This window comes from Saimiri boliviensis, chromosome 11, assembly GCF_048565385.1.
Source record: "Saimiri boliviensis isolate mSaiBol1 chromosome 11, mSaiBol1.pri, whole genome shotgun sequence".
In the NCBI taxonomy this organism is placed as follows: Eukaryota; Metazoa; Chordata; class Mammalia; order Primates; family Cebidae; genus Saimiri; species Saimiri boliviensis.
This window is the reverse complement of record NC_133459.1, coordinates 55,287,299-55,303,480: the sequence shown is the minus strand read 5'-3', so window position 1 is coordinate 55,303,480 and position 16,182 is coordinate 55,287,299. Positions and strand designations below refer to the sequence as shown.

General features: G+C 40.7%; 1 protein-coding gene across 1 annotated transcript in view; it reads right to left on the bottom strand.

The window, feature by feature from the left end:
* The window catches only part of C8A (complement C8 alpha chain), a 63,351-nt gene that overhangs the window by 30,531 nt on the left and 16,638 nt on the right, over positions 1-16,182 (bottom strand). The window contains exons 3-7 of the mRNA XM_003921508.3: positions 11,484-11,628; positions 10,368-10,515; positions 4,665-4,854; positions 2,557-2,757; positions 508-748 (exon numbers count right to left, since the gene is read on the bottom strand). Coding sequence (XP_003921557.1) covers positions 508-748; positions 2,557-2,757; positions 4,665-4,854; positions 10,368-10,515; positions 11,484-11,628 — 925 coding nt within the window. The remainder of the gene's footprint in view (positions 1-507; positions 749-2,556; positions 2,758-4,664; positions 4,855-10,367; positions 10,516-11,483; positions 11,629-16,182) is intronic.

Below are 16,182 nucleotides of genomic sequence, written 5' to 3'. Positions count from 1 at the left end.
AAGTGAGAGATGAGACTCCAGCCTACCTCCGTGGGAGTAGAGATGGAGGAGAGGGGAAGAATGAGAGAGAAGTGAAGCACCTTAGAGATCTACCGGAGTGAAGGAAAAGGAGGAGTCTGAGATGAATCTAAGTTTCTAGCTTCACTGACTGACTGCATGGCAATTCCGTTAACCAATAATACTACATCTAAAACAAGTTTTCACATTTTAAATAACAACTCCCTCATTATTTATTTTTTAAAAAGTAAACTCTGATGCAATAGGAAGCACATAGTTTTAGGGAGCTAGACAAGTCTGAGCTCAAATCCTGTTTGTGGCATTTATTAGCAAGTCTCACTCCACTACATCTCAGTTCCCTGGGAATAACAATACTTATGCTATCCTATAGAGTTGTCCTAAAAACTAAATGAGATCACCCACGGCTCATAGTCAGTGTTTAGAAAACTTCAAACCATGACCTGGTGTCTGTGTTGAGTACTGTGTGCACAGAGCTTCTGCTCTACTTACGAAGGGATTCCATTTTGTCTTTGTCAAGCACCAGGATATATTCGTACGTGCCACCCATGGATCCAGATGTGATGTAATGGGTGCCATAGTCATTGATGAACTTGGCATACATGCCGTAATTGTACTGTTCTGGAAGCTCCATTAATGACTGCAGCATTCCTTCATCCAGCATAATGTTGTCCCTCCTCATCTTAAAATGGGCCGTCTGCACCTTTGTGAAGATTCTCATGAAAGCATATTTCTGCCAGCAACCACCATTGAATAAAGCAAAAGAAGGGAGCATATATTTTACCATTAGAAATAGTGCAAAAGGTCAGCTTTTAGTAGCTGTGAGAAATATATATATCTAAGTTTGTACATATAATACATAAATATACAGATATATAAATATTTAATTAATATATACAAATATATAGATATATATTTAATATATAAATAGATATATAAACATGTATTTATAAATATAAAAATATATTAATACATATACATATGAACGCACATACATGTAATGGAGTACTACTATATTTCACAAGCATATATTAGGCATCAATGTGTGCCAGACTTCGCCCACACCTTCGTATCTGTTCCCACTGCCCCTGCCCCGGTCAAGTTCTCATCAGCTCTCACCTAGGTGAGCTACTGCAATATTTTCTTCATTGTGCTTCACCCTTCTGTTCTGTTCCCAATCCATTCCCACCTCCACACTTCTCCCAGTGCTAATCAAAGCACTGCATTGTGAAACCTCCTTTGCTAATATTACATATCCATTAAAAATTGTGTTTAAGATATCTTTAATGAAATGCTGAAATGTCAATTAATTGACATTATTGAGCAAAGATCTACAATGCCTATAGCAGCATGCATCACACTGGGTGCAGAGGACATAATCTTGAATTAGATAGGCTCCTGCCCCCATGGAGTTTACATTCCAGTAGTAACCTTGAACTAAGTAATAAAGAAAAGCGAGATCCTCATATAAAAAAAATAAGATCACACTAGAAGAATTTTGGATTGGTTTTACAGAAAGATGGTCATCTATGGGCTTTACTTGCAGGCAATAGAAGCCTTGATTCAAAGTGATGATGAAAGTTTGAGAAGCCCAGATGCTTTTAGAAAAGTCCATATTAACATGCTACAGACAACCCTTAAAACAATTGAGGACTTTGCCTTCAGCTCAATAACTAATTCTTTGACAAAGCTCTAGAACTCAATTTATGTTTGTTGTGTAAGTTAGTTTTTATAACTGTATTTTCATCATGCAAGATAATTGTTGAACTCCACCTGGATCCACCGTCTTGGTATTAATGCTACTGAAAATTTTTAGTAAGCTTCTAATACAATAAATATTCCTCTGGCCATCTGATGACCTCTCCAGCCTCATCACTCTCTCTTTTTCTTTCCCACCCTGGTCTTCAGCTGGCTGAACTACTTTCAATCCCAAGTTTTTGTGTGGCATTCTCATCTCCAGGCCCTTGCACATGCCGATTTCCACGCCTAGAGCACCCTTCTGCCAACTTCGGTCTCCCTTTGTCAGGACAATTTGCACTAATCTTTAGATCTAAGCTTAGATGAATGTTCTTTCCTTAAGGAAGCATTTCTTGACCCCTCAGGATAATAGGCACTTAACAGTGAATGTTTGCTGGAAAAATAAAATATTTTTTGTAGCATTCCAGCCCTCCTATCTTTTTGGTAAAGAAAGGCTTGCTTTACAATTCTTCCAAGTGAAATTTAGAGGGCCCGGCTGTTTCTCTTAACACATTACCATTCTACACATTTCCCTATATGCTCCGGGTAACCATGAAAAAGGATGCTGGGAGGGGGGCAAAGTGATAAGAGTCCTAGTCTTATCATTCAATTTTATTCCCTTTGTGATGATTCCGTGTGCAAAAGCATAATAAGAAAAACAAACCCGATTACCACTGATCAGACATTTCCAATTACACAAGCAAATTAAGGTTCAATTACTACTGTACTTTTTAATGCAATTAAGGTAATACGTGTTCAGTGTATATTATGGAATTCTGTGAGACAGACATTATGTTTTAATACCTTCTCATTATACTTGTTTAACTCATTCAAGAATGAAGCATCTTTTGACATGGATACACCTGCATCCACCGTAACAGGGCTGCCAGCTAGGCCTACTCCAATGGTCACTCCAAATGAGTCAAACTTGTCTTTTTTTACGTTAGAAAAAAGGTCATTTGCATTATCATACAACTCTGAGGCAATTCCAGTATCTGCCAGGGCCTGAAAAGAAATGAATAGATGTTAGCTTTGTTCACATAGAGCCATTTCCCAACTCATACTTAATACTGAAATCTTTGCTTTGTAAAATATCTAAAATTTCAGATTATGGTAAGTAATCCTTTCATAAGGCTAATCTAGGCATTAGACTGATACTTATTAAAATATAGAAAACACAACATTTTTAGTGTTTAGTGGTGCTGATAAAATATTTATTTACACATCACATGTGCTTGCACATGCCCACACACACAGATGATTCTGCTCAAATACTATATTGCTTGGAGCATGGATTTCTTTCTGGCTGGCTTATCCTTCCGGGAAAGAAGGCTGGCTGCTTGTGTTTGCAATAGTGAGATACAGAAAGCCACATCTGGGTGTGAGCCTGGGAGGAAAGAAGCAAAGGAAATCTGCAGATTATGATTGTCTTAGGCAGTGGTATACTTTAGTGCTGCCCACAAACGTTTGGTTATTTCATTCCGGGCACATAGTAGGATTGCATTTCTCTGCTAACTTGAACTGAGGCTTGGTCTTGGGCCCTACTTGAGCCAATGAAGTAAGCCTTAGGAGCCTGCGAACAGTTTGCTGTCTAATCATGAGAGCATGTGTTGAAATGAAGCCTCCATTACCTTGAGTCCCTGAGTGTCCGTGATGGTCAGTTTCCTTTCTACCTTAGGATGGACAAGTAGCATAAGCAAGGCATTGTTGCTCTCAGCTGCTGAGATTTGAGCATTCTTTGTTCCTACAGCACTTAGTTCATCTTGTCTGTTACATAGGCCCAAGACCTTCCCTGAGATTAGGAACATGATGTTATGTTTTCCACTTTGGTTTACCACTGGCCTGACAGAGGGTAGAGGTGGAAGTGGGGTTGGGGAGCAAACTTCTTAAAAACAGACCTTATAAGCTTGGCCTTATTTTCTGTCTCTTTAGAGAAATTTGGGGAAGGGAGAATGTGACTAGATAATTGTTCAGAATCCTAGGATCCTACTCTCTCTCGAAAGTGTATAATTGACCTCCTCTTCTAAATGTTCTGTAGCCTGAACCTAGTTCCTACAGATCTAGGTTTGGATCTTGTCCCCACCACCAACTGCAGTACAGTTGGATCCTCACACTTTATCTCCTTGTGTTTCTTTTTCTTAATGTCTAAAATGGGGCAATCATAATATCTACCCCATGGTGTTGTGAGGATTAAATGGGAGAATTTGTGTGAAAGTAGAAGGTCTGACACATGGTAAGCATTCAATGATGTTTGCTCTATGGATGTTTCACCCAAAGGATGAGGGGTGAAAGGAAATTCATGGCCATGAGTAGGCTCTTGATCATGAGCTTCAAGTGACCAAGAGACCACTGAATCTTAGGGATGGAGAGAGTCTTAGTGATGGAAAGCAATTAGCAGGCACTTTTCTACAGAAGAACCCTTGCTTCACACAAAATCACATGCAAAGAGCCAAGACATGAAAATGATCAGTGTGAGCTACCTTTGGTGAAACAAAAGCACAGGTCTCAGAATCCTGCTCACCTATGCCCTGTCCTGCCCTCCCCGCTACAGATGAGAGAACTGGGCTCAAGGAGGGCAGTGAGTTAGCTGCTAACAGTCTTGTATATAATCTAACAGAGCCACAATTTGGAAATAGGTCTTCTGATTGGCAGCCCAGAGAATAGGGCCTCAGATCTATTTTATTGATTTGAAATGGAGCCGAGATTTAACAGGTGGGTAGCCACATTTATGAACTGCCTCTCAGCACCCTTTAACTCTAAGCACATGTGGGAATGGGTATGAAGGGGACGTCAGCCACCAGCAAACTTTATAGAAAACAAAAGCTTCCAGAGCAAGGCATCTCCACCAATAGGCCTCTCCCTCTCTGCCAACCACACCACAATGCCCTGAGAGCCTCGCTATTCAGACTTACTTCAAAGTGGTATGTCAGGAAGTTGTAGGGTTTCCGAAAGTACTTCTCATCATCTCCATAGTAGAGACGTTCACAGGTGGGGTCGTATCGAAGCTCCCTCCATTCCCCGTTGTATACTGTCTCACACTGGCCCCCAAAATACCTGGCATCATACACACTCTGAGCATCTTCCCCGGTCAGGATATTGTACCTACATTGAAAAAAGCAGCTTCTAAATAGCTAGTGGATTCTGGGCTTAATACCTAGGTGATAGGATAATCTGTGCAGCGAATCACCATGGCACATGTTTACCTATGTGACAAACCTGCACATCCTGCACATGTACCCCTGAATTTAAAATAAAAGTTGGAAATTTAAAAGAAAAAGAAAAAAGAGAGAGAATTGGAAAGGCAAAGGTAGCATAAAATTTTGTCTTCTGAAAGATGTTGTAGCTGGTTCAAGTAATAGTTTCTCAATCTATGTTCTGTGGAGCCCTGGAGTTCCATCAAGTAGCTTATGGACCACTTCAGGTTACACTGGGAGACTAAATGGGCTGCCTGAACCTTCAGTTTTCCTTTAACCAGATCATCTAGACAGCCCCATTTAGCATCTAGAATTGTACTCCCACATAGGAAGCACCCCTAAATATTTGTTGGGTTAGAGATGAATATGCACAAATATCATGAATCCAAGGGCAGCAGCCAGTCTGGGCCCATTTCCCATCTATGCCACATCTAGCTGTGTGACCTCAGCCATATCATTTAACCTCTCTGTGCCTCGGTTTAGTCCTGTGTAAAAGCAGTTCTTAAATATTACTGCCCTCATAGAGATAAATGAGTTGAAACATGTAAAGAAATCATAACTGTGTTCAGCATACATTAAGGACTGAATAAAAGTCATTGTAATGGTACTTGTTAGTATTAAGTATAATCGTTAGTATAAGGGCTCTGCTGCTAAAAAAAAAGAACTTTGAAATATTGGATTCAATTCATAGTGCTAAGGTCGAGAATTTAATCCTCAGTAAGGCCACTGTCTTTGAGGCAGCATGGGATGTTGGAGGGTGTACAGTTTAAAAGTCAGGGAGACTCCTGTTTAATTTCCAGCTCTGCTACTTACTGGTTGTGTGACTTTGAACTCTAGAAGCTCTCTGCATTTTATTTTCCTCATTTAAAGAATAGACATAATAATAACTACCTCTCACAGTTTTTCTGAAGGCTGAGAATATGAAGCTAAACCAGCAATAAAGTACATATTAGGCATTCAACAAATTATACTTACTTTTCCCTAGCCTGATACTCTTCCAGAAATATTTCTCCATATTTCCCTTTCTAGAGTATTTAAAAATCATCTCCCCCGGCTCCATGTTTTAGGATATGGACAGTTTTACTGCATTCAGATAAAATAATGTCAAGCAGGTGAAATACGGCTTTAATTTTCTAAAAGGAGAAAGTTAACAGAGTTGGCTAAGAGTTCTAAGACCTGACAATCAAAGCCTCGTATGCTACAGATAATATTGTTATTGCTTGTTTTCGTCTCTCAAACTCCTATTTAACCTTGGGGAGCCAACTCAAATGTCACCTTCTATCGACAGCCTTCTTTGCATGCTCTGGACAGACTGCTGTTTCCTCCCCTGTGTTCCCAAGGCATGCAGTGACTACCTGTGGCATAGCAATCATCATGACTGTGCCCTCTGTGAAAAGACACAAGGCAGGAAAGGAGCAGTAGATAAATTGCAAATAAAACCCACTTCAAAGGAGTAAGTGGATAATTAGCAAGCACCTGGTAGATTGTAGAAATTCAATGTATGTTAACTTCCTTTTTCTCTTTCTTTCTCCATCTCTTTCTTCACATTAGTGGAAGTGATGTAATAACTACAATAAATTGAATACATACTCTACTAGATGTTTAGCATATATTAGCTTTCAACCTCATGACAATTTTGCAAATGCAGACATTGAAGCTCAGAAAAATTAAATAACTTGCCTCTAGTCGTAGCTACATTTTTTCCTATATTTTGTGGATAGTAAAATCTGGGCTCCTTCCCTCTACTTCCCCTGAAGTTTCTGTCTTCCTGACCATTAAACGTATTTCTACCTGTAGCTTATGAATACAGCCTCTTAACAGACCAAACAAAACTCAAAGAAACAGTAATCCCTAAGAGTGTACTATAACCTCTAAGCATAAAGCCTACATATATTTGGAAAAGATGATTGTGAAAGCCCCAGTGAAAAGGGAAAGGAGTAGTCAAAGAAGTTATACCCTTTGTAAATCTAGTAGGTGGAAATATCCACATATGTGTACAAAACTATGTGTACAAGAATGTTCATTGCAGCATTGTGTGTAAGAGGAAAATATGACTCTAATTATCTTTCAACAGGAAGTAGTCAAATAAATTATTATGTAATTATACTATTGAAGAGTTGGAATTTTTTTTTTTTTTAATAAAGGGCCAGATAGTAAATGCTTTAAGCTTTTCAGGTCACAGGACTGTGTTGCAACTACTCAACTCTGTCATTGCAGGGTGAAAGCTGTGTTCCAATAAAACTTTATTTGTAAGAACAGCAGGCTGAATTTGGCCCTCAGGCCATAGTTTGCTGACTATGCTATAGAAGACTATGCTGCTTATTAAAAAGAGATAAAAATTTGGGGGAAAACTTAAAACTGTACTACTAAGTAAAAACATGCAAGTTACAGATAATATGTATAGCATGATCACATTTATGTAAAATATACCTGTGTCTACAATACCCAGTACACATAGGTATATTTTCTGTATAATATATATTGTCAATGCATTTTTTTAACATAATCTGTAAGTATCTTCACAAAATTGCTAACAGGGGTCAGCTCTAGGAAGGGAAGAAAGAGAGGGCTATTGAATGGAGTGCAGGTAAGAGAGGATGGAAGAAAACTCTCAATTTTTATTTCAAACATGTAGTACTTCTCTAACAATAAATAAAATTTTAATCTGGGAAATGCTTAAATCAGAAAATCAGATCAAGTAAGGCCTCTAAGATCCGAGATAAATAGAAGAACCATCAAAACGTCAGTGGTTGGAGTGGAGCAGGACCATTTTACTGGTTTCAGGATTCGGTGTGGGTGAAGCACACTGTTCAGAAAGTGTACTTGATGTGTTTCTAGTTGAATCACGTGGGAGAGATCCATGGTCTGCCAATAAGGAGGGGATTATTTTTCATTTCAACATGTCAGTATTCCATCCTTCTGTTTAGTCTACAACCACTTTTGAAATCAACAAGAAACTCCTTTTATGGATATTGTCATGGGCTGGATTATGTCTCCCCAACATTCATGTGTTGAAGTTCTAACTCCCAAAACCTCAGATTGCGACTATATTTAGATATGGAGTCCTTAAAGCGGTGATTAAGGTACAGTGAGGTCATTAGGGTGGGTTCTTATCCAATGTGAGTGGTGTTCTCATAAGAAGGGAAAATTAGCACACAGATATGGACAGAGGGAAGAACAGATGCAGATGCAGGGAGAAGGCAGCCATTGGCAAACCAAAGAGAGAGGCCTCAGAAGAAACCACTCTGCTGACACCTTGATCTCAGACTTCTAGTCTCCAGAATTGTGAGAAAGTAAGTTTCTGCTGTTTAAGCCACTTAGGTTGTGGTGTTTTGTTATGGCAATCCCAGCAAGCCAATACAACTGGTATGAAAGAAAACAGAATTTTCTCATTTTTTTATATGTGTGTATCTACATGCACTTATAGAGTTCAATACCATCAAGTAGGTGGGCTGTGATCTTAGTGCAATTAACCATAATGAATGAAGGCGGCATTTCAGGGAACTCCCACTTGTCCTTGAGTGGGCTGCAACAGAGCTGGGTCACTATGTGACAGTTACTACGTCTTCTCATTTCCTTATCTGTAAAGATCCAGCTGATCATATTGATTTGTTTTAATTCAACCAATACTCAGTGAGAGGCTATAACAGGACAAGCTTGGACACAGATGCCGAAGAGATGAAAAAGCTGGATCAGAAGCAGCCTCTGCCCTCAAATAGTTTATTTCCAAGTTAGAGACAAGATCCTAAGCACAGACAGAGTGGCAGAGGACTAACAATACTAGGATGTCACCATGAGCTAAGCCCTGTTCTGGTACTGGAGAAGCAGAGATGACAAGGAGCCTCTAACCTGAGCAGATGGACACCCCAACAGATGTCACCAGCCCTGTTGGGTAAAAGCTGGGAGAATAAGACTCACAGGAGGCTCTGGGAGCAACAGGAGGGGACTAAGTCAGCCTAGTCAAAGTCAAGAGCAGGGGAGGGGGCTGTTACAAAGCCTACCTAGAGGAGATGGTACCTCGATGTACCAGTCTGCATGGGCTGCCACAACAAAATACCACAGATTAGGTGCCCTACACAACAGACATTTATTTTCTCATGGTTCTGGAGTCTAGGAGTCCAAGATCAAGGTGTTGTCAGGGTTGGTTTCTGCTGCAAGGTGTCCAAGATCAAGGTGTTGTCAGGGTTGGTTTCTGTTTCTCTTCCTGGCTCAAAGACAGCCACCTTTTCACTGTGTCTTCACATGGCTCATTCGCTATGCATGTGTGGAAAGAGAGAGATCACTGGTGTATCTTTCTCTTCTTATAAAACCACCAATCCTCTTGAATTATGGTCCCACCCTATGACCTCATTTAACCTTAATTACCTCTCTAAAATCCTGATTTCCTAACTCAGTCACATTAGGAGTCTCATGGGTTTTGACTGGCTTTTCTTGTCAGGTGTTACTGAAATTGCTCAGTTACTACATGAAGGTGAAAGTCAACTGGCAACAACTAGTCAAACTGGAAATGAACACCTTGAATGTCATCCTGGGGACTCTAAATTTGGTAAAGAGTATGGGCTGCAAATGATGAAGAGTGAGCCTTGGAAGTCTGGATGCGGGGAAGACATCTCAGTTCTGGGCTAAGATGAAATTGACTCTGAAATAAACCTCCCAACTGCCCCATACTCTTTCTGTTCTCACTGCCTTCAACACATAAATGTGGGGGTAGGGGGAGACACAATTCAGAGCAGAACATTAGTTAAGGAGTTGCCCAGGTAGGAATTTGGGAAAGAATATTCCAGAAAGAAGAAACCAAACTGATTAAGGCTCAGAAGGAAAGAGTGTGAGGCATTCAAGGAATTGAACCTGAACATAAGGTGAATGAAGAGAAGTTAGAATCAAGGCTAATTTCATCTCAATAGATAAAGAAACTGTGCTCTGGGAGGTTTAAGTAAGCAATGGGAAAGTGGCGGTTAAAGCCCCTCTCTGTCTCACCCCATGCCCATTTTCTCTGCACTATGTCTCACAGTTAGCCCTGGTTATTACAAGCATCTACAGTGCAAAGCAGATTGTGAACAGAGCTATTGGAAAGGAAAGGGCTTGGATCAGAGAAGAGCTATCTTTTTGAGAGATCAGGAAGGCTTCATGGAAGCTGCAGCTTCTAAAATGGGCCTTAAAAATGGCATTGGGGTGAGGGGAGATGAGCAGTAGGGTAGGGGGACTAAAAGAGATAGGACTCTGGGCAGAGTCATGGGGGGATAGCATAGGCAGTGTCACAGGCAGGACTGGGCAAGCCATCTCTGGGGACAATTAGAGCAGCTCACAGCATGCAGTCCAGAGGAACCCTCCAAAATGCCCCCCTTCTGTCTCCAAAACTAATGCTCACTGTTGAAGACATATCATTCCCGGCTCCTAAATAGCTAGCAGGCAGGGCCTCACCCCAAGGCTGCCTTTTGTGATCCTGGAATTGGTTCATACTGGGTGCAGTCTTCATCCATTGCCCTGATGTCTTCACAATCATCTTCATCAGAGCCATCAAGGCAGTCCAGGTCTCCATTGCACAGGAGGTGGCGTTTCAGACAGCGACCTGGAGAGGAGAGACTGTGGCTGCTCCCTGGATTTCCCTCTCCCTTAGGACACACACCCGCAATCAGTAAGTCCTTCTGCCTCTGAAATAAAACTCCCATCTGCTCCATGCTCTTTCTGTTCTCACTGCCTCGGCCTTCCTTCCAGCCTCATGAGCTCCCGTCTGTAGCTCCCCAACTTAGGCATTGCCTGAGTGTCTCTCTCTCTCTGTAATTCTCCACATTGCAGCCCCAGTGATCTTTCTAAAAGGCCAGTCTGCCCATGTAATCGTCTTGCTCAGTATCCTCCAGTGGCTCTCCATTCCTCTTCTTCCAAATGCCGCAGTCTGGACACCGGTTACCTTCCTGTCCATCACCTATCTCTCTTCCCAAAGCTTTGATGCTGCAAACATTCTGGGCTGATTAGGAGTCTCTGATCCCATGATTTGCATGTTCTTTCTCCAAAAAGTTCCATTTTGTTTCCCAAGTCTCTACTCAAGCACCATTTCGAAGCCCACCCAGACTGCCCAAAGCAGATTTGGGAACCTCCTGCTGGAAAGTCGACTAAACCATGCACATGTGTGTGCCCATGGCTATCACACAGTATCGTAATTAAGTCCTTCTAGGTCTCCGGACTAGGAGTATATCAAGGTAAGGTCCATTACTTTTTTCATGTCTACATTGACGGCAGGTAACAGACTCTCTGGCACATAATATGTGGCAAATAATATTGGTTCAATGAGTGGATGAATGAATGAATGGTGTCCCTTTTCTAAATGAATCAACAGATGTTCTGATAAAGCTGAATCAAAATTACTTGGGCTGCTGGCTTGGCTTAAAATGCAGATTCCTAGGACCCATCCCAAACCTACAGAATGGCGATCTCTAGAGGGAGGGCTCAGGGGTATGCATTTTAATAATCCCCCTGGGGAAGCGTTTCACATGTCACTTTTGACAGGCACAGCTATAATCCTGCTGGAATGCTACTCACCTGTCTCTTTACATTGGAAATCCTGCCCACACTGTTCTTGCCTTACACAAGTTGTAGGACTGGAGCAGCTGGCTTGATCCCAGACGTCACCACTGCAGATGGTTCCCCCAAACTTGTTTGGCTGCAAGAGGCTCCGGTATCGGTACTAAATCAGATTTTGAACAACACATATTCTTGTCAATTAATCATTCAATCAACCAAGATTTGTGCAGCCAGGTCTCAGCTCAACAAGAAATAACTATCTAATGATTGACAGCTGCCTGCAAAGCTGTCTTTTGAGGGATGAGTGTGTATAATCAGTGATGTGTCACCAGAAGTGGCACAATCACCAACTGGAATGTTAAATAGGGCCTCCAAGCATCAAATGAAAGGCTTGGACAAGGTATTTTTAGGGTCTTCCTACTTGCTAGGAAGAACCTCTGTTCCCTCTTCTTGAAGCAGTTAAATTCCTATTCATTGTTCGGTAACATTCTGCAAGTTGCCTACTTCCCTCTCTACTAACACGTGCCATATGAGGTTGCAATTGAGTATCCATGTAGTTCTCCATCTCTCCCACCAGTCTGTGAGCAATTTGCATATGGGGGTAGAGAAGAGAGGATCATTTCTTATTTGACATCATATAATTGGCACTTAATCTAAGGTCAGGTACTCAAGAGGCACGTTTAGAAGACATCTGTGGCTTTTTCTTTGCCACATTTTTCTGGCCCTGGAATTCCCCTCTTCCCTTGGGATATATCTCCTACGGTTCAGGTGAGAATGACCTCACCTCCTCAGTCACAGGGATGCCTGGGTATGAACCAGGCCTGGTTCACCAAAGTATCACATCTGCCTAGTTGTAATCATTGCTTCAGGGATTGGCGCATGACTCAACCCAGTTCAATTACAGTTCTCTCTGGGGATTTTATTTTAGAAAAAAAACAGCTTCTTTTTCCTGGAATTGTTGGAAACTGTGGCCATCAAGTTGTAGATGCCTTGCCTATTATGTAGAAAGTACCCACCCAAGAGATAGAGAGACAAAGAGAGCTCTGAAGACATTATCTGAGTCCCTGGGTCCACCTTTGACTGCAGGTAAAGGAAGGAATTTCAATGCACACCAATCTTGGGACTTTAGGGTTTCATAATCATGCTTTTTATATAGTTTACAGTGTAGAAGGAGAAAACTGAACACTAGGATATTCAAAAAAACATGAAGAACTATTCCTACTTTCAAGAAGCTTGAAGTCTAGTTGAGGACATAAAATGTGAATTAATACAAAACACACAGTATGGATAGCAACCACATAGTGGCCGGTAAGAGGACATGCAGCCCTGTATTTCCTGGTGCCTCTCTCCCTTGTCAGCCCACGGGCCCTTCCTTTAAGAATGTTGGTATATGGATAACAAAGCAATGATTCGAGCAGCAAGAGAAGTGAGTTTCCTGCCTGAATCAATTTCTTACTTGCTGTGTGAAGTATCAGTGGCTGGTACTTTTTTGATTTGTTTCTAAATCTGTGAAATGAGGTGGGTGAGCTAAATGACTTGCCTGATTATAATGACTAGTACCTTTTCACCTGCTTCCTGCAGTTAACAGAGCATGGACATGGGGATTATATAGACTTGGGTTCAGGTCCCAGATTTGCTTACCTACTGACCACGAGCCAGCCACTTCCCTTCTCTGAACTTCTGTCTTCTAGTGTGTGAAATGGGTGTAATGGCACTTTCCCTTGAAAGGACCACGTGACCTCTTAATAAGAGAATGTGTGAAGAAGCACCCAGCCTTGTTTCTGGTATATTATTAGTGCTCAATGAGCAGAGGTGCTTTTCACATCGTTACTGTTATTGGTGCAGTCTTTCCAGGTGATTCCATGCGTGAGCTGTGGAGCAATGCAGTTCACCTCTCTTCTTGTCCACCTCTGTCTCCTTAGCTGCTCAGTAGCAAAGTGGAAAAGGTAGCAAGGAGAGGTGAAGATCAAACCTGTCCATAGACCTGTCCTGCCTTTCAGTTATAACAGCAGTAAGAGATTTGTAAACTCTATGGGAAGAGATTAAAATGAATGACCAGTTGGAGAATATCAGGATATTTTAATTTTCCACCCACACTCTTGTCCCTCAGCACAGAAAATAAAAGAGTGATCAGCATACAAACGTAGAGTCCATTTTCTTTCTTACTTTTTTGTCCTTTCTTCATGTCAGTTTATTTCTAGATGTAGCTTCCAAGAACACTGGTTTATCTGCTCCTTCCTCTGTTCAGAAATATTTAGTCATTCCCACTCTTTAAAGTATAACTGCTATCCACATTAAATACATTTCTTATAATTTCCTTAACATGAAGCTGTGACTTCAGCCAAATATATCTTGTTCGTTGTTCCTAGACATGCTATGTTTATTCCTGGCTGTAGAATCTCATTCATGGTTTTTCTTCTTAGAATGACTTCTCATGTCACTTTCAAATCTTTCCTTCCTTTAAAATATAGCTTAAAGCCTGTTTTCCCCCAGGAGGTCTTTTAGGACTGTTCACCCTCTTTCTTACAATTCATACCCCAAAGGTTTGACTTTCTTGTGAACTCCTATAGATCTTATTGACTCCATTTTCTACCTGAAACTTAGGACATATTATCTTAAATTTTTTTCTGTATTTTTCCTTTATCAACAACTAATGTTACATGTTATTTGAGGAAAAGTGTCTCAGACTTTGTTTTTTGTTTGTTTGTTTGTTTGTTTTGCCAGAACCAGGCTGGAGTGCAATGGCACAATCTCTTGGCTCACTGCAACCTCCACCTCCCAGGTTCAAGAAATTCTCCTGCCTCAGCCTCCCAAGTAGCTGGGACTACAGGCGCGCACCATCATGCCCAGCTAATATTTGTATTTTTTAGTAGAGACAGGATTTCACCATGTTGGCCAGGATGGTCTCGATCTCCTGACCTTGGGATCTGCCCACCTCGGCCTCCCAAAGTGCTGGGATTACCGGCATGAGCCACCGCACCGAGCCATGTCTCAGACTTTTTAACACGGCCAGCACTAAGTAGATATCCAGTCAATGTCATGAGACTGGAATATCTAACAAGGATATTGTGCTTGGAGTAGTGCCCTCCAACTCAGAGGACTATTTGCCATTACATGACATCTATTTTGATTACAGCTTTTTATTGTAAATACATTGTGCTTATAATTCCACTTCATTGACAGTGAGGTTGGGAGTGAATTGTAGAGATACTTATCCAAGGTCCAAAGAAAGAAAATATTGCTGCTTGGAATATTCCAGCTAGGTCATTCTAAACTACATTTTTGCTTCTTTCACAAAAGGGCAAATTTAAGCCTGAGAATTGGTGCCAGGACACCTTAGCATATCTGTTGTACATGCTGTGGGGTGAGGAGTTCACAGTTAAATAAGCAACAGGGATCTGGTACATGCCACTGTTCTGCAGTGCTTTCATGGTGACTTACAGAGACAGTTTTAATACAGCTTAGTAAGGGCTTAAACTTCTCCAAACAAATAGCACACAACATTATTTGAAATCAGACATGGTATGTACTTGTTACTGAGGACTCCTTTGAATTAGCAGCAGATTTTCTTTCTTACTCTAAAAATTGCATTAGATTTTTAAAACCTGTAGCTACTAACTTGATAACGGTGATGGTGGCTACTATTGAGTGCCTACAATTGACCAAATACTTTACATTTCTTATCTTATTTAGTCTTCACACATTTATGAGGTTAAGTATATTATGAGAATCCCATTTTGAGCTGGGTTACAATTCCTGTTCTGCCAACTACTGTACATGCATCACAGGGTAAACTACTTCCCATCTCTGATCCTGTTTTCTCATTTGTAAAATGAAACATATCTGAGAGCATTGCAAAGATGCTTTACATAATACATGTAAAGAAATCACCACTTTGCCTGGTTCCTGACATACAGACAACAGCAGTTAGTTATCAATGCCATCATCATTCTTGTATCCAGCTGTTGGGCTACTTCAGAAGGAATTGGAGTAAGTGACCACTTGTGTCACTCATTACTCTCTGGGACAGTTCAGTGGGAGGCAGTAGTGCAGAGTAGTCAGCCACTGAAGCTTTTTGGAGTCAGACTGACCAAGTTTTAAATCAAAGCTCTGTCATGTTCTTAATGGATGACCCAAACAAAGTGGATGATGATGTCTGTCATTTACCGTTGGCTGTGAAAGTCAAACAAGATAATTTATTTAAGGCATTTACACAATTGTCTGGTACATAGACATTACTCAATAAATGGTGTCTATTGCCATTGTCATCCTTCCTATAGTATCTATACTGGAAATGATGGTGCAAGCCATAAGGCTCATCCACATCGATTCCCTCTTTACGAAGTTGCTACCAAATAATGAAGATTTTTGTGTTGCCGGAAGGTTGGTGCCAGTATTCCCTTCAGGACTTCTCCATGCCATTGCCCATAGTTGGGATCATTAAGATGTAATTTTCTTTTCTAACTGGTAGATAATGTTTCCTTCCAAGAATGCACATTTTTGTATGATTTTGAGAAGAAGAAACATATTAATTAAAAAAAAGCTAGGATGGTATTTCACTTAATAACAGAATTAATTATTTTAAAAATTACTTTAAAAACACGTGTTTTTTTGAGTCACTAAGGAAATAATTCTATTCTGATTTAAACTGCAAGTCATTTTCTTGCGCTACCTGCTATCTAAACTAAAAAAATGTGGAAAATTTAATTTAGGATGT